This window comes from Apus apus, chromosome 3, assembly GCF_020740795.1.
Source record: "Apus apus isolate bApuApu2 chromosome 3, bApuApu2.pri.cur, whole genome shotgun sequence".
NCBI lineage: Eukaryota > Metazoa > Chordata > Aves > Apodiformes > Apodidae > Apus > Apus apus.
The window spans coordinates 117,387,298-117,405,108 of NC_067284.1; the positions used below are offsets into that span (position 1 = coordinate 117,387,298).

General features: G+C 47.9%; 1 protein-coding gene across 4 annotated transcripts in view; it reads right to left on the bottom strand.

Moving 5' to 3' along the window:
• LPIN1 (lipin 1) overlaps positions 1 to 16,027 on the bottom strand; it is a 70,404-nt gene extending 54,377 nt beyond the window's left edge. For all 4 annotated transcript variants that reach the window (XM_051616314.1, XM_051616315.1, XM_051616312.1 and 1 more), the window contains exon 1: positions 15,814 to 16,027. In XM_051616314.1, the coding sequence (XP_051472274.1) occupies positions 15,814 to 15,894 (81 nt within the window). In that variant the 5' untranslated portion in view covers positions 15,895 to 16,027. The remainder of the gene's footprint in view (positions 1 to 15,813) is intronic.
• Positions 16,028 to 17,811: the final 1,784 nt, after the last annotated feature.

The following is a 17,811-nucleotide window of genomic DNA, read 5'->3' on the forward strand; positions in this document are numbered from 1 at the left end:
TCTGTTTCTTTTTACTTCTTTCACTCTTCTTTCCCTTACTTTTGTTCCCTCTTTCCCTTTCTCTTTCCTTCTCTTTTTTTCTTAAAAACAAGCACAGTTCCACGATTAAATAAATATCAGGAACACAGTAACAGGAACTGCCCCAAGAGAGCAGCACATTTCATGCGCAGAGAAGTCAACGGTGTGTTGCAACAGCTCTGGTAATTGTACAGTGGTGCTGCTGCCTGTGCCCTCAGTTCCTCTGAAAAGCAGCGACCAGAGCCAGTGGCTGGGAAACATTCTTTGTGTCCCGCTCTAACCACCACGCGACACTCCAGGACCCCTGCCAGCAGCTGAAAAGTGCAGTTAATGTTGCAGCTGAGTATTTGATCTGTGGAGTTGTCTCATCTCTGCTCCTCCTCACATGTGAAAAACAGCCCTAGGGAGATTTCATTCAATCCTGCAATTAATGGGAAAATTTAGTATGTATTGAATTGTATTCTGCCTATTGTTCAGGGTGGCTGTTATGAACCAGCTGTCTGCCTTCTCTAGTTAGTAGGCTTGGAAATGCAAACTGACAGGAGCAAAAAGGATTACAAAGCAGACAGAATGCATCGAGTCTTGTCTTCAGCTGTGCAGTCACCCTGCTGACCTCAGAGACCCAAGCTCACGCAGGGAAAAGATGACCCTGCACTTAAGCCAGTGAAATAGGACACAATGGCTATTCCTGTACCAGAGAACTGAACAGAGTCCAGGCACAGGCAGAGGCACCAGGAGCACTCTGCTCTGTGCCTGGTGCTGGAAGAACAAGCTTGGCTCAGCTGCAGCCCCAGCCCAAGCTCCCAGCTTGGGGAGGAGCACAGAGCATTTCCAGCAGGCATCTGAATGGAGCCAGCTGGTTTGGGGCTGAAGGAGCACAGAGCTGACTGGATCATGCAGCATCAAGGCCAGAGGATGGGCGCTGTCACTGGTTAGCTCACCAGCACCAGTGCAACCAAGAGATCCAGATCCTGTCTGGAGCTGCCTGAGCTTGCTTCCTTCTAGGAGTCTGGACATGTCACGAGCCCTGCTGCTCACCTCTCCTGATGTCTGAAAAACAATAGTATCCTCCTAAGTTGTCAGGTGAATTCATTAATAGCCACAAGAACACCGTAACTTGTAGTGCAAAGCAAAATTTGCCTTTTGACCCATAAAGAGAGGCTTTATGACCTTGTCTTGGCCAATCTGGCAGCAGGAAGCCAAATATGAAGCTTTAATGAATTAAGAGATTTCTTACAGTTGATAGAGGATGGAGTAAAACAAGAGAAGATAACAGATATTAGGGGATGATACCTGCAGGAGAACAGGTTAGTTTCTACTTCATAGTCTCACTAGAGCGAAAAATGTATCTTATAGAAAAATATTGCAAGGAAAAAATGCGAAGGTGGTAACAATAATCCATGTCTCCCTGAGAGAGATACGGAGATGCAGGGAGCATGAAATGCAACAGGAAACATGTAGGCATTAGGAACACTTTCTGCTATCAGGAGTAGCCAAGCTCTGGCACGGCTTGCCAGAAGAGGCTGAGAGCTTTCAGAGAGCTTTCAGCACAGGCTGAACACCCGTTTGTCAGAAATATTGTAATTATAGTCACATTTGCCTGTAGGCATGGAAGTGGACCAGATGCCCTGCAAGTCTCCTCCACCCTGGTATCCTATTGCTCTGTGACAAAGTGACACAGCAGGATGAGGCTGCATTTTTAGGAGCTCTTTCCTAGCAGAAATTCAGAAACTTCTGGCAAAGCCCCCGTCACATGAAATGTTTTGAGTCTGACCAAGGAAACAATGCAGAAACAAGTAGTAGGGAAGCATGGCAGAGGGACGGGCTGGGTGACCTAAGAGGCTCTTCTGTCTCAAAATTGCAGCTGTCGCACAACATCACCTGACTGGTGTTTAACCCATCACAGTGATGCAACAGATGTTGTAAACAAAGTTACTCATTTGTTAATTACTCAAGGTGATTTAAATCTGGTTCCTACAGTAATCATGCCTCTTGCTGTAGTTAGGTACGCACTGTACGTGTGCTTCACTGCTGCTAATACCAGATAGAAACATCCTAGTTCTTCCTTTGAGAAGTATCTGGCTTCACAGTCCCACCTCTGATGCCCAGAGGTGACTGACATCTCCTCTGCAGTGTGGGTGCCTCCTGCAGAGCAGCTAATCTGTTCTCCCAGAGACCCAGACCACAACTTTGATGAGGAGGTGTTATCTCCCCCAGAGAGTGTTGTTTTGAAGCAACACAGAGGAAGGAGGGCTGCCTTCTGGTAAGATAAGATCATAGAGTCATAAAATCATTAAGGTTGGAAGGGACCTTAAAGATCACCAAGTACCAACCCCCCTGCCATAAGCAGGGAACCCACCACTAGACCAGGTTGCACAAAACCTCGTCCAACCTGGCCTTGAAAACCTCCAGGGATGGGGCATCAACAACCTCCCTGGGCAACATGGATAGCTGCATTTTACACCACCTCAAGCTCCTAAATGATTTTAAAATTCAGACCTGTGCTGAATGCTGTGTAATAATCCAGCCTCTGAACTAAGAACGTGACAATATCCATGGCGCTTCTGTCCCAGAGCTCCAACCCTCTTGCTAAGTGTCAGTGGGAGAAGAACTGTGGTACTGCTGTGATCTGCAGCAGGGCCCAGGCACGGTGGTTTGCCAACCACATGTGAGAGTGAGTTTGAGAAGAGATAAAAATAAGGGCTGGAGGCGGAAGGCTTCACCGCAGTCAAGTTATTTAGGTGGGCACCTCACTGAGGACATCCCAGCGCTGGGTTAGAGGACGAGACTCTGAGACCCCAGCGCGGCCCCCAGCACAGGAAAGATGTGGGGCTGTTGGAACGTGTCCAGAGAAGGGCCACGATAATGGTCCGAGGGATGGAGCAGCTCCGTTATGAGGACAGGCTGAGGGAGCTGGGGTTGTTCAGTCTGAAAAAGGCTTCAGGGGGACCTCATAGTGGCCTTCAGCACCTGAAGAGGCTACAGGAAAGCTGGGGAGGGGCTGTTCACAGGGGCTTGCAGTGAGAGGATGAGGGGTAATGGTTTTAAGCTGAAAGAAGAGAGATTTAGATTAGAGATCAGGTGGAAATTCTGTGCTGTGAGGGTGGGGAGACCCTGGCCCAGGCTGCCCAGGGAAGCTGTGGCTGTCCCATCCCTGGCAGTGTTGAAGGGCAGGTTGGATGGGGCTTGGAGCAGCCTGGGCTGCTGGGAGGTGTCCCTGCCCATGCAGGGGTGGCACTGGGTGGGCTTTGAGGTCCCTTCCAACTCCAACCATTCTATGAGTCCATGAAACACACCATCCGGACTGCTGCCTTCCCCAGGCCTGAGTCCTTCCCGCAGAGCTGCTCCCGTTCCCTAACGCCACCTCAGCCCCTCCCAGCAGGAGTGAGGAGCTGTTGACCTGCCGTGGCGCGGCTCCGCACACCTGCCGCCTCTCCCTCGCAGGGGAGTTTGGAGCCAGGTCTGGCATCATACGGGACTTCTACCCGTAAGGAATCGGAAAAACAACTGGGTCTTCATGAGAAAAGAGAACAGACCAAGCTGGTGCCTGCCTTACTCATTCTGAGACACCAGATATTTGCTTAGTCACGTACACGGAGGATGCTCAGGGAGAAAAAAAAAGGGCAGGAGCTATTAAGAAGCTCTTGGCTCAGCGCAGACACATTCTGGTCAAACAGGTATGGCAAAACCAGGGGCAGTTTGTTTGCAGGCTGGAGAAACTGGGTTTGTGCCACAGGTTGGATGCCCAGGCTCTGCAGCACCCGGCAGTGCACAGCCAGGACAGCCGCAGCACCTGCTGCGCTGCTGCCTGCTCCTTCACCAGCACTGAGCAGAGTTTGTGTCTGTGCTTTCACCTGCTCATAAATTTTGCCGCAGGTCACATGCAAATACCTTATAGAAGCTTGTGGGGACTTTTCGGAAAGGAGCACTTTCCCAATCCCATTTGTTTTCTCTGTAAATCTGGGCATGAGTTTCAGGAGCGTGGATGGGGTTAGGAAAATGACAGGCATGAAAGTGGGTGCTGCAGACTGAAAAGCTGGACGAGCCTTTCATGTTGGGAATGGGACCCTTTGTCCATTGGATAAGGCGGCTGCCTCTGCAGCATGGCATAAATGTCACAGCAGCAAGTGGGAAGTAATGGTCACCGCTGGGGCCAACCTTCAAAAATCAGCTAGACCTTTTTATTCTCTCTGTTTAGTCACTCTTTTTGCTTGTAGACTCAGAGATCACAGAATCACAGAATCACACAGAATCACAGAGTTTTAGGGGTTGGAAAGGACCTCTGGAGACCATCCAGTCCAACCCCCCTGCCAGGCAGGGTCACCCAGAGCACATCACACAGGAACGTGTCCAGGGGGGTTTGAATGTCTCCAGTGAAGGGGACTCCACAGCCTCTCTGGGCAGCCTGTCCCAGGGCTCTGTCACTCTCACAGGAAAGAAGTTCTTCCTGATGTTCACATGGAACCTCCTATGTTCCAGTTTGCACCCATTGCCCCTTGTCCTATCACTGGACATCACTGAACAAAGCCTTCTCTTTGAGTATCATAGCTATTTTAAATTGAAGGGGATGCTTCCCATCCCCCTGTCCATTGACTTGTGGTAAAGCCTCCTACCAGAAGGCCATTTATTCAGAGCAGATTAAATTTTGTCAGAGAGGGAAGTTACTTCAAGTCAGTACTGCTATCTAAGGACTTGTAAGTTACCATCCAGAGTCAGCGAGTGTACCAACAGAGTAATGTGCACATCAGGTATTAAGATACGGCTTCACAACAGGTTTGAAAGAGTGATAACAAGCCTAAATTAAAGTGCAAATGAATTAAAATATACTTTTTTTCCCCGTCTTCTCTCTGTCCATCTGAGGAAAAAATAGATAGGTTTGCTGTGATTCTTTCAAACCTTCAATGCAGTCAAATATTAAAGCCTCACATGCACATTATTAGCCACAGGAAAAAAAATGTATGACTGTCTTATATACAGTCTCCATAGGTTTTTTTAAAGATATTTTCTAGCCACAGCCTTTTAGGGAGTAATTTTAGGTCATATTGTGGAACACAGGTATGGTTCTAATATGAAGAGGACAGAACTACAGTCCCAAGGTCAGATTTCTGAAGTGGAAACAACAGGAAAGGAAAAACAATCCTACAAACAAAGGGTGGGTCAGGAAGTTTGGAAACTGCCATTATGACTGGCACTGTCTTAGGCTCTCTGTGCTCTGCTGCACAAGCCAGCCTCTGCTTTTTTAAATAAAAATAAAGAAAACAATCTCAGTGTCATACTACTGTTATGAAACTGAACTTCTCAGTGTTCACAAAGGTTCTGAGTTCCTTGGGTCAGTACACTGGGTTCACATTCAATACAGACTACGTATACCTAAAAGTAAACACAAGTTCATAAACAGGCTTTGGGAGCAGTTCCCTGTTGGATTTTATCCAGGAAGTCGGAAAACCAGGAGGAGGGGAAAGCAAAGTGTGCCTTTGGTTGCACGTGGTTTGTTTTTCTCACTAGCACTACATGCTGTCCAGGACAATTTCTAGGAAGAAGGAGGTGGCCATAAAAGCCAATGAAAACACACTCCAGCTTTGCTGACTCGTAGAGAAGCAGCACATGCAGAAAAGGAGGAAGTTTTTAACTCAAATTCTTGGAGAGAGGCGTCACAGAATACAAGGAGGCAGTAATGTATTACTCCTGCAGAGCAAGTTTAGGGTTTGTTCATACAAAAAGCTTTTAAAGCCTTTAGAAACACTTTAGAACAAGTTAATAATCCCTTGGGCTTGTCTGGGCTTTAATTAATACTAAAGTAATAGAATTGGCTTCGAAATTGCTCCAGCATGTAACTATATCACACTTTTGGAGGTTCCCTGCCTCTCCTCCTACTTCCCTGAGGATATTGCCTGAACCAGACTCAGTGGCCTGGCACCCATCACTCTCTTTTGTTAAATGCCATCTAGTTTTCCTCCAGGCAGCACAATGCTGTGGATGAGGCTTCACAGCCCCCCGGCTGTACCGAATGCAGCTGCTCCACATAATAACTGTCCAGAATGCAGATGTTCCACATGGGTCTGGCTGACCCCAGAACAGAGCAACAGGTCCTAACATTAACCACAAGTGTTTGTTGGTTGCTCCTGAAGATGCCATTGCTGCTAGGCTGGTGGTGAAGCAGCGTTGTGTTCATCCAGCAACAGCCATCTACCCCCAGGAATGCCTTGGGGCTGCCTGTTGTCTGGATTTGTAGCCTAAGGACAATATGGAGATACAGGTCTCCAGACCTGCGTCACAAACCTCCTCCAGCATCCAGCAACATGTCTGAGGGCATCAGAGATCCACCACTGTCAGTGGAGGATCCTGACTGGGTTTTCTGTTGCCTGCACAAGGCTGGTTTTACCCAGAGTAGAATCAAGGAATTCAAAGCTCCATTTTGTAAATCATTTTTATTGAGTATGTTGGATTTTAAAGGTACTCCTGCATTCAGATGGATGAAGGATTAACTGCTCTGTGGAAAATTAATACCTCCTGACACTCCAGACTGGCAGGATCCATTTTTAAATTAACTTAATAAATGAGGAAGTCAGCAAAAAGTGAGATAGTGATGACAAGAGCTAATCTGCTCACGGTAGCAGGCTTCAGCATATTTACTTGTTTTCATGACGCAATGCCCATGATGCAATTATTCCTAAATGAAGTGATTCCTGCAGAGAGGAAGCACACAGGTTCAGCTCTTCTTGTTTTGCTTGTGGTGGCCCCACAGGACTCTACCTTTTCAGAGCCTTTCTCACCCAGGTCACAGTATCCATTATGTGGCATCAGCGGAATAGAAAGATTTCCTGCCTCCGGGTCAGTGTTAGACAGGGTGGGATTTGGAGTCCCCGTGGCATACAGAGCAAAGGTGCTAAATGGATGTAATGTAGCCCCCTGCATTCAGCCCAGATGCACCTGTCTGAGGACAGAGACTAGTCCCCCTGACTTCAAGGCCACTTTCTTAGGTGGGATCAGATCCTGGAGCTGCCCCTCTTGCCTTAGACATCCGTAATGGAGAGCCTGGATTCCTTTCCTAATCAGCAGGAAGGGCAGCATTGCTAGTACATGACCCATCTGACCTATCTTGGGGTGGCACGTAGCACCCCAAGAGAGCTGGCTTGCTATGGATGGACCTCTGCTCTGCCTGGGGAAGGCCATTTCTCCAGCTGCTTGCTTTTCTTTTTCCTTTACATGTTTCCCCTTTTTTTTCCCCACAGGATAGATCTGCTTTTGTGCCTTGCCTAAAGCACACATCAGGGGCTGCAGCTCCACGAGACAAAGTCAAGTTTTCTTCAGCAAAGCTCTCAGGGGCAGTGGAAAAGCAAAAACGAATGTGAATGCATTCTGAGAACCAGGACAGCAGCCAGAAGAGCTGATTTTATTTTTCGTCATTTTTTAATTATCTCAGGGTTTACAAAGGAAAGGAATGTGCACTGAGACAGTTTATACTGCTGCTTGCTTGACTTCAGCCGTGGTTGGGAGCTTCAGCTGTGGCCCACTGTGCCACACGCTGCCAGGGACAAAGGGGCAGGGTTGTGCCAGGGTCTCTCATTTGTGCAATCCTCCCCAGCTTAAGGAAGTGACGGGTTTCCAGATACTAACATTCAAAAGTCTGGTCAGTCATTCACTGGCTGCTGCTTTCACCGGCTTCATTAATGTCACAAGGAACAAGGTGTCATGAGTGTGGGCAGTGTAGGATGAGCTTAAAAGGCTGCTTGACGTGCAGAGCAGAGGGAGGGAGGTGCTGCCCGGCTGCTGCGAGCTGCCAGGAGCTGTCTCTGCACGCCCCATGCCCTGCTTCCAGGCCTGCTTGCCTGGGGACTCATAAAGCCGTTTTACAAAGCAGAAAATAAACCACGGGCACTGCCAAGCAAAGAAGGGGCTGGTTTTCAACAGCTGTGACCTGGCACAAGCCATTTAACGTAAAGAACTGCCTCTGGCATGTGGAAATCCTGCAGATCCCCAGGAAGCAGCATCTTCCCTGACCTGAAGCCTTAGAGAGATGACAGTTCCCTCTGGAGGCAGTGGAGAGGTAGAGACGATTTCTAGGATTGATTTGCCCCAAAGGAATCGTTGTCTTTACGCTGTGAAAAAGCATCCTTCCGTGGGCTCGAGCAAACCCTCTCTTCCCTCTGGACAGTCCAGGGGAAAGCAGAGGTGGGAGCCCCAAAGAACCCAGGGTGGGAATCCCTGGAGTGGCTGGGATCAGGGCTCCTTCCCCAGATGCCATGTGAGGAAAGGCTGGTGGCCCTGGCCTTTGGCAGCCCTCCTTGGTGGAGGCTGAAGGCTCCCTCTGGCTCCTGCCAGAAGCCAAGGGAAAGTGTTGTGCTGGACACAGCCCAGCTCTTGCATACACCTAGGGGTGCTCTGAGGAAGGGAAACCTTTTCCCCAGCAGCCAGTGCCCCCATCCCTCTGCATATGTCATCTCTGATCCCCAGCTCCACCTCACTCTCCCCATTAACCCCACATCTCTGCCCAGCCTTCCCTCCAAGCCTGGCTCCATCGCCACAGGCTGCCCCACCAACAGTCCTTTCCTACTGACAGGTTACAGAAGTGCCCAGCCCGTGCAGGATCTAAATAGCTGGGTCCTGTGGGAAGCACTGGGCTGAGACTCGGTCCAGGACATTTTCACAGTACCTCAACCATGGCAGAAACCTCCCTTTCCTGCCCAGCTGCCTGGAACCACTGAGGAAACTGGGTAGGGAAAGGTGCCTGTTGCCCCTGGTGCTGCAGAGCCCTGTCACCCCTGGGCACTGCTGCAGGACAGCAGGCACCTCCAGGGGCTGGCTGCAGCCAGGGAGGGATGCCAAGAGAAAATGCCATTTCTCTTCTACCGTCCATCTTCTTGGTTTCACAGGCCCTAACAGAGCTGTCTTTGCTGGACCATTTCCTCATCTGCCCAGGTTCTTGCAGCGCTCACAAGAGGAGGAAGAAAATAAAAATCAGTGAAGTAATCACGTAAGGAAGGAATAAAGGAAACTGCTTGTTCTCAGCTCTGCCATTAGGGCCTGACTATGCACAGCCTACTACCCCAGGGCAAAAAGAGACAGAGAAAGGATATTAATTTTGAGCCAAATGTTTGCTTTATGGCATGGTTCATATTCAAATGTGTTGCTGCAAAATGTGCTGTGGTTATCTTCATGGGCTCCTACTTTATGAGTCTAATACAGCTGTTGGAGGGGAGCAGAAGGGACAGATGAAATTAAAAATAGAGCAAACTTCCTTCTTCTATCTTTTTAACTCCCTTTACTTAATGTTACTTTTACACAGAAAGGAAGAAAATTATTATTGCGTCTATAATCTGGTTATTAAATGTGCTACCCCCCTTCAAATACAGCACAGCCTCCATGGATCTCAAACTACATTACAAAGTATGTGGTTAGCATAATGCCCTTTTAACAGAAAGTTGCAGTGGGTTATTGAAACCCACCCAGCAGCACAAGGAAAAATAGCTTTGTCATCCTGTCTCAGGCCAAGGCTGCACTGAGCAAGCCAAGAGCTACAGCTCGTTTCTCAGTCTGAGCTGAGAGTCAAGTCTTACTTGACTCACGTCCAAGTTTTGGCCTCTGTTGCACACCCAACATAAAATTTCCAGGGGAAGGGATTTATGAGCACCCGAACATTTTTACCAAAGGTCATGTCTGCCTTGCTTTAAATTAGATGCCTTTTCACTGACCTTCTAAAAATGCCAGGTCTCATCCAGTGAATCCAATTTAACTCAGGATATCAAGGTGAAGGACAATTACATACGTATGGGAAAACTCCCCTTCAAGTTTAATCTGTTTTGGTTAGATTAGGCTAAGACAAATTAAGGAAGCTGTTGCTTTTCCCAGAGATCATTCATACAAGTATTTCTTGCCACTTATTTATTTGTTAAAGAGTATATTTCCATTGAATTTCCTGAGTGTTCCTCTACAGGAAAGCCCTCCTGCAGGTGTCATTGATTCATAAAAACCTTCAAGCAAAAGCTGGCAGGCTGGAGGTGCTTGGACCTTTACCTCAGAGGTACTGACTGGGATGGAGATCCCACAAAGCCCCAACTTCATCATCTGCATCATTCTTCTCTGCCTTCAAGCATTCAAAAAACCATGAGTCCATGGGACCCTAAAATGCTTGAGAAAAGAGAGGACAATCCATCACTATTTCCAGATTCTAGGGGACAATTAATGTTTTTATTAGCAAAGCTATGCAGAAATCCTAACTGCTTGTGTCAGTAAAAATTAACCTTGAGATGCTGATGCCACGTCATTTGCTCTTCAAAAGGTCACTCTGTCCTGTAGCAGATGCCATGGGAGTGTGTTAACACCAAAGCAGAGGGTGAGCAGAGAGAATGGTGCCTTATACCCCAGCATAATGCAGAGGAAACACCCCTGAGATGTCAGACAGGTGTACAGGTCGGTCAATGAAAAGCCTTCATATAGTTGGCAGGTACACAAGGTATCTGGGTGGAAGGATGCACCACATGAACTGACATTAATTTACTTTGAAGGATGCATCCAATGTAATGTACCGTGCAGACTGTCAGGTGTCACATGGCCTCATTGCCAAGAGGGAGAGAAATACTTTAAATAATGCCTGTGACCACTGGAGGTCACTTTGGGTTTAGAAATCCTCCAGTTTAGAGGCCTTCTGGCAGCAGTACAACTTCTGCAAAGGCAGAAAGGAGCACAGATGGAGTTTGCAGCTTGTTCATGAAAAGTCATTGGAAAATATTTATTTCATATCAGGATACTTTGTAGCCCAAGGAATTCTAGCAAATTATCTCAAGGAAACAGCTATTCTCACTACATTCTTTTCCATATTACAGAGTTTTGCAATGTGGCTACTCTGGCCTAAAAGACAATAATATTAATAAATGAATGAATTGAAACAACAACTATAGGATGGGGTTAGAATGGAAAAGAACGGGTTTTTTGGTGTGTTTGTGGATATGCAAACACATTGCTGGCTCTGTATTTACAATAAGAAAATGATAAAACTATTCACCCAACCCATGGGTCAGGTGTCTGCCACAGAGCTCAGAGGTTCCAAGTTTCAGGCTTTTGCCACTGAAGAAGTAAAGAAGGAGCAAAGAAAAGTAGTGACATTCTGTGTGCTGGATTGGTTTCTAGATCAACCCTGAAAATTCTTACTCCTCTGAGGGGGTGTCTGAATTAAAAAAAAAATAATAATAATAATTTTTAGACCTGCCTCTGTGTTCAGCCTCTTTCTTTTGGTGGTTTGTTTTGTCTGCTCAGGCTCCCAGCAAAGAGGGCTGCCTCCTGGCATCCTTGCTTGGGGGCAGTCCTGCCGTCCCTTCCTCCTTTGCATTCCCAGTCTCTGGTGGGCAAAGGACAATTTGCTCCTCCCTTACAGCCACACACCTCAGCAGTGATGCCCCAAAACCAGCATGACTCCAAGATCAGACCAAGCCCTTTGCAAAAGTCAGAAGACAGGAGGGGAAAAAAAAAAAAAAAAATAGGAAGAGAGGGCAAGAGAATATAGAATATAGAAACCAATCCCTCCACTGAGTGTTTTCTTCTCAGTCTTCCAGAAGGAAGGATGGAGAATTCCTTGTGAATGGACATGTGTCCATTGCCTGGTAGTAGTGCCTCTCACACAGTACCTGCTGTGTCTGAGTGAATTATTGCTCTTTTCTGCTGTGCCCTGGGGTTTTGATTGTGACCTTCCTGGGAGACTGCAAAGATAAAAATCACAGCTTGCCACTTGTTGAAGATCTAAAGAGCTGTAACTTCCAAGTGGTGCTGCTGAGGGATTAACAGGCTTGTGACTCTTGCCCCTGAGCAACATGGCAGTGCTACGCAGTTTTCTAAGACGCTGAATTCTCCTCTCCCCAGAGGCTTTATTAAAAATATATACTTTTAACGTTTTTTACTTGATTTTCTCCTTTGGTGGGTGAAGCCTAAACAAAACTCATGGGCACGCACACAGGATTCCTGCTCACCAGAGGAGTGTCAGGCCCCTACAGGACACAAAGCACAGGGGCTCAGCACAGCTGACTGGGACTCTGCTGCCAGCTTTGCTGGGAAACCATCCCCATCCAGCAACAACAGGCAGTGGGCAGGTGGACAGAGAGCTCAGGACTGGCCGTGAAGATGCCACTAGAGGTACCAGCTTCAGCTGGAACAATTAAGACCACAGGTTAAACAAGAAATGGTTTCAGGAACTTATTTTTCTTTCTGCATTCATGTTTATGACATTACAGGGTAATCGCTCAGAAAAATGGGGGCCTGTTTTCCTGTGAGGGTGCCTGCTGGTACCAAAAGAGAGGAAATTAGTTCTGGAGGTGGTCCCAGAGTCACTTCCTCCTGGTTTCCTGAAGTGCAACCCCAGATGGGATGTGCCTTGTTTCTGACCCTTGTTGCATCCCAACAGGCTCGGGGGGCTTGGGCTGTGGGCAGTGTGCCCTGTCAGTGCCCAGAGACAGAGGACTTCAAATGGAAAAAAGTTCTGATCTTTGCCATGACTGGTAAGAGCTTGATAATTTTTTTAATGCAGACTGGTGGAAGCGGGCAGCAGGAAACAAGTATCTACCACTGCTTGCAGAAGTCTCAGATTTTAAGGCAGCCCTGGTTCTTGAAGGTGTGATGATCTTAAAGGTCTTTTCCAGCCTTGGTGATTCTGTGATTCTATGTTTGATTCTATGTTTTTTGCCTGTGTGGACTGGGTTTTTCTTATGTGCTCCACTTGTAGGAGTGTTTTGCACTTGCAGCCCAGACCTCAGTGCAGGTTTTGCTTAGCTCAGTGAGGGCTGGAGCTGCCCTCTGGGCTGACCCGTCCTCGGGCTGCGGCCTCGACACGGTGCAAACTCCTGCTCCAGGTCAGATTCAGCTTTCCCAGCCCACTTCAAGGAGGAGGAGAGCTGGAAACAGAAGGCCACACTCCGTCTGCATTTACAGCAGCAGCAGAAGTGCTGTTGAAGCATTACTGGGGGCAAAGCAGCTGGCAGCCTGGCTGCTGCCTGCCTGCCGCGTTCTGCCCTCGCAGCCCTTCGTCCCCGTGGACTGGGCTGAACTTTCACATCTATATTAAGACAGGGCTCTCTGAGACATGATCTCCAGACACAGAAAGCTTGCTGACCTCCTGCAGCCTGCTCTAAATAAACTGCAAAAGGACTCGGTCTCCAGAGACGTGCTCTGGGGGCTCAGGGGAGCAACACGGGGAGAGGTCTGAGCCCGGGCAGCAGCAGCGGGGCCGGAGCAGCCGCTGGGCTCTGCCTGCTCTGCCCCTCTGAGACAAGGGAACAGCTGTCAGGCAGGAAAGGTCTCACAGTCAGAGACACACAGATGTTTTTGGCTTCCCAAAGAAACTGATGCTAATTAAACTATTGCCCCCCACTGGAATTTGGTAAATCCAGGACTGCCTGCAGCCCCGGGGGAGTTACAGTGTTTTACCAGTGACCCAGTGGTTTGCCCTGGGACTGGACAGAAGCTGGTAGGAACTGGCCCTTGAGGACCTAACCAGTTCCCCTCCCTTGGCAGCATCCCCTGCAGCTGCAGCACTGACAGCAGGTGGCAACCTGGTTGCTGCAAGGCTTTGCATTTCTAGAAGGCTTCTCCCAGAGGATCTCACAAGATAAGTTTCAGGGTTTTTAACTTTAAAGGGAAACCAGGGTTGCAGTTCTCAAGTGTGCCCATGTCCTTTGGGCACCCAGTACAAGTGGCTCAGGGGGGGGGTTTTTACAGATGCTCAGACCTGCTGGTTCAGGTGAAATTTGTAGAAACTCCTCTGAACGTGAAGGCCTTGAGCTGGGATCTCAGAGCAGAGCTACCTCCCATAAGTGGTGTCTGCATCATATTTGTGTGGTCCTCTTGCAACATCATGGTAAATCAGAGGAAGCGTTTTGAGGTCTAGATGCTTACAAAAACAAATGTTGGCTTCTGGAAGGATGTAATTTTTTAATCACACGCTCCATTTCAAAGCCCAGGGCTCACACATTTATCTCTGCATACCTAGGGAGCCTTTTTATCAAAGAGCTCTTTGTTAGGAGCTTTTGGCATTCTCAGATAGATGTATTCTCTCATCCTCTCCAAGGACCTCCATTTTCTCTGTGCAGTCTCCTGACATGCAGAAGCCCCTCAGTGCATCTCTGGAGGCAAATGGTCCTTCTTTTCCCAAGTCCTCAGCAGAAGCCCAGAGTCAGCAACTCGCAAAGGCCAATAGCAACAGTTTCAAATGATCTTTAGCACATCTATCTCTGTCAGAAACCCAATATGCTTTATATGCTGAATAACACTGTTTATTTAACTTTTAATAAAACTTACACGTTTGTTGCAGCTCCCACGGAGCAATGGGATCTAGCATTTCCCTTGGCAATTTCAGAGACTTATCTGTGAAGGAAATTTCCAGAAGGAAACCTAAGCTAAAGTAGACATCATCCAAATGCAGTGGTGTGTGGCACATCTCAATTTTTAATAGAACTGATAGCCAGAAACCCACTGATGTTTGAGGTTTAAAAAAAAATTAAAAATAAATCCCTGCCTTCTTTGTTCATACTCAGAGCTTGGTTGATTTGAGTGTAATTTAGACATTCCTTAGCACTGAAACCATCTGCTAACTATTCAATACCCATCTCTCCACAGCCAGACCCCTTTCTGCTCAGTCTGTAGGGGATTTTCAGTGGAAACAGAATATATATAAACAGAAATATATATATAAATTATCTTCCTACTCTTCAAAAATAGACATTCACCAATGCACAAATACTGCAGCCAGGAAACCTGTGTCCTGAGAGTGAGAACAACTGGTGCTCCTGCTCATCCTCCCTGTGTGTTCCTCTGAAGATGAGACTATTTTGAGTCCACATTCCTATCATTAGCTAAACCAATGTTCAAAAAGCAATAGCCTCTGATAAGTCCTTGGGCAGCTGCAGGAAACCTCTGCCCCGTGCTCACACACACATTGGTGCCTGACCACAAACACTGCAAAGCCATTTCAAACACGGACATTTCTGGAAAAAAACACAGATCTGCATGTCTATAAAAAGATACAGAGATCTAAGATTATCAAAGAAAACCATAAACACTAAGTTAAAGACATAATTGTGTTCTAATCGCTTCAATGTGTTTTCCTTGTTTTGTTTTTTTCAGTAATGTAAAGCCTTGGTTGTACCCCCTTGCTCTTCCCCTGAAACCTGGGAGAATTCCCAGACCATTCAGCAGAGCTGTTCCCTTTGGAGTGAAGACAACTTCTGCCTTTCCACCAGAGCCCACCAGAACACCGTGCTGACCCGCAGCCTCTCCAGCAGCAGGAGGCCCCCACGCCCGGGTCTCACACCCCAGCAACCCCCAGCCACTGCTCATGGGCCAACAGTGCAGATTGTCTGACACCAAGGCAGCTCCCATCTCACTGCAGAAATCATGGCAAGACGTTTCTGTGTTTGTAGCAGGGGTCCCACTGGCTCTTTTCTTCACGCAGACCTTCAGAGCACACACTTACGCTGTTGTTTACGCCCGTTTCCCTCCCACACACCTGAAGGGTGTCTTTCAGCAGAGCTGCTTTACACAGCCCAGTGAAACCAGCAGTGCAGAAGCAGCCAGGTTTCCTTAGGGCATCTGACACACACAGCAGAAGCAACAGAAAGTTTTCCCCGTTCAATCTTTTCTCAATGCTGACAGGTAGAACCAGACCAGGCCATCAAACCATTGGTGGAACACAAACTTCAACAGAAGACTGAAGAAGCTGAAGACACTCAGCTCTGTCTAAGATCACAGAGCACAGCTTGTTACTTGCTAGACCTTCAAGTATTATTTATGCAACCTTAGGGCATAAGCTCTTACCCAAGACCAGGGGGAGCCAGTTGGGGTCTCTGGCTGGTCTTCCTCCTCAGACGACATCCTGAGCCGATAATTCTCCCCCATTCTTTGCACTGGCTGCTACAACCACTCTTGATTTTGGCCATATACAAAAATGCTTCCTTCACGTTTTAGCTCTTGACAGCAAAGCTCCAGAGAATATAATTTGCCAGCTATCGTGTTTGCTTGCTAATTTTACCTGCTGAAGTTCTTGGAAGCACAGTCAGAGCAAGAAACCTGAGCTCAGTAAACCAGAGCACACTTTCCTTGCAACTGACTCCTCAAGTGTCCTAATTAAGTCATAAGGTTCAGTGAAAAACTAGAGGCTGACAAACACAAAGTCACTTGAGTCAGTATCCTTACTTTCAGACTATTTTTATGGTCAGACAATTTGCTGAGTTATAAATTCCATGAACAAAATATAAGGAATTTTCACTGCCAACATTTTATCACCATCATTAACCCTATTTAGTTCAGATTTTAATGGTTTAATCTTCTTTTGAAGACAGGTTCTTCATGTCAACATCTTGCTCTGCCACTCTGCACAGCCACACAGCTCCACATCCATGACTGCCTGGATGTGAAAGCAGCACATCTTTCCTGTTACCCTCTGCAATCAAGACTGACAAGGGCTGATTTCTTTCTATTTGTTGCTTTTACTCTCCTGTTGCTGTTGGGCTCATACCAGAGTGCAGAATCCAATTCCTATGGCTCTCACCCTATGTAGCCTCTGGCAGCTGGCAGGAATGGCAGCTTTGTCTCCAAGAGCAGCCCTAGGGAAGGCTTTGTGCCTGACGTGACCACTCCTGCACAGCTATGATCTACTTTCCAATTCACAACCTTTAGCTTGAGTTTTAATATTCATGATTCCTGGGCCTGTAAGGCACGTGGCTGCAGCAGCTGGTGAAACACAATTGCTCTCAAAAAAGCTGAACCCTGCTGATAACATCTCTGATTCAAGCTAAGGCTTCTAAATCTTTCCCTGAGTTATATAGCAAAATATATTTGCTATTTATAGGACACCACTGCAGGGCAGTCCTGGCCTTAGCTCTGAGCTGGTCATCATCATGAAATGAACAAACATGCCCAGCTCTGGTCTTTAACCTTAAGATATATGCAAATTGAGTAGGCAGGAAAATAAAGAAGTGATGGAAAACTAAAACTTTGGAGATGCAGCAGTGAGTGGAGAACGAGCTGGCTGCTGGCACAGGGCCTGTCACCCCTGGGGTGTCTGTGGGCTTGGCAGCAGGTGCAGACAGAGAGCAGTAAAGGTGGCAGCCCTCCTGGGGGGCTGGCACCCCCAGGCACTGCCAGCCTGGGGATCAGGGTACCCCCGTGGCACAGGCTGGGGGCTGACACTTGTTTTCAACAGCAGCACCAGCTGTGCTTAGCTGTCATCTTCCTGAGCCCACACTGCAAGGTGCAGGGTTTGTTCAAGTCTGGTGCAGCTTCCTGAAACAAGTAACTCTTGGCTCTCAGGGAGAGCAGAGCCTTCCAGGTGAGGAGGAAGCTCCCTGCTGCCTGGAGTTGTCTGGAGCTTTGGGAGTGATGGGAACAGAACTGACACAGCTGCCAAACTGCTGCCAATGCCTGACACGGCAAAGGGAAGGTCAGTCTGCCTCCCAGCACAGGCATCAGGGGCAGGCAACACCCTCTGGGCTCACTCCAGTGACCCACTGGGCCTGTGGGAGCCCACTGGGCTGCCCTCAGCATCCCTCCTGCTGCCTCCTGCCCGTGGGACTGCCACTCTGGCCCACTGGTGCCAACCCCCGAGGGACCTCCCACCTGCTGGGTGGGTTAGGGTCACAGGACACTGACTTGGAAGGCGTCTGGAAGAGACCTGATTGTCAGAAGGACTGATGCTGAGACTCTTTCACGTTTCACTTTAGGAGCACAGAAAGTGAGGTAGCCCAAGAGACAAGTCACTCCCAGGCTCCAGGCTGACCCTTCCCAGAGAAAACAGCACAGCCCCTCAGCTACCAA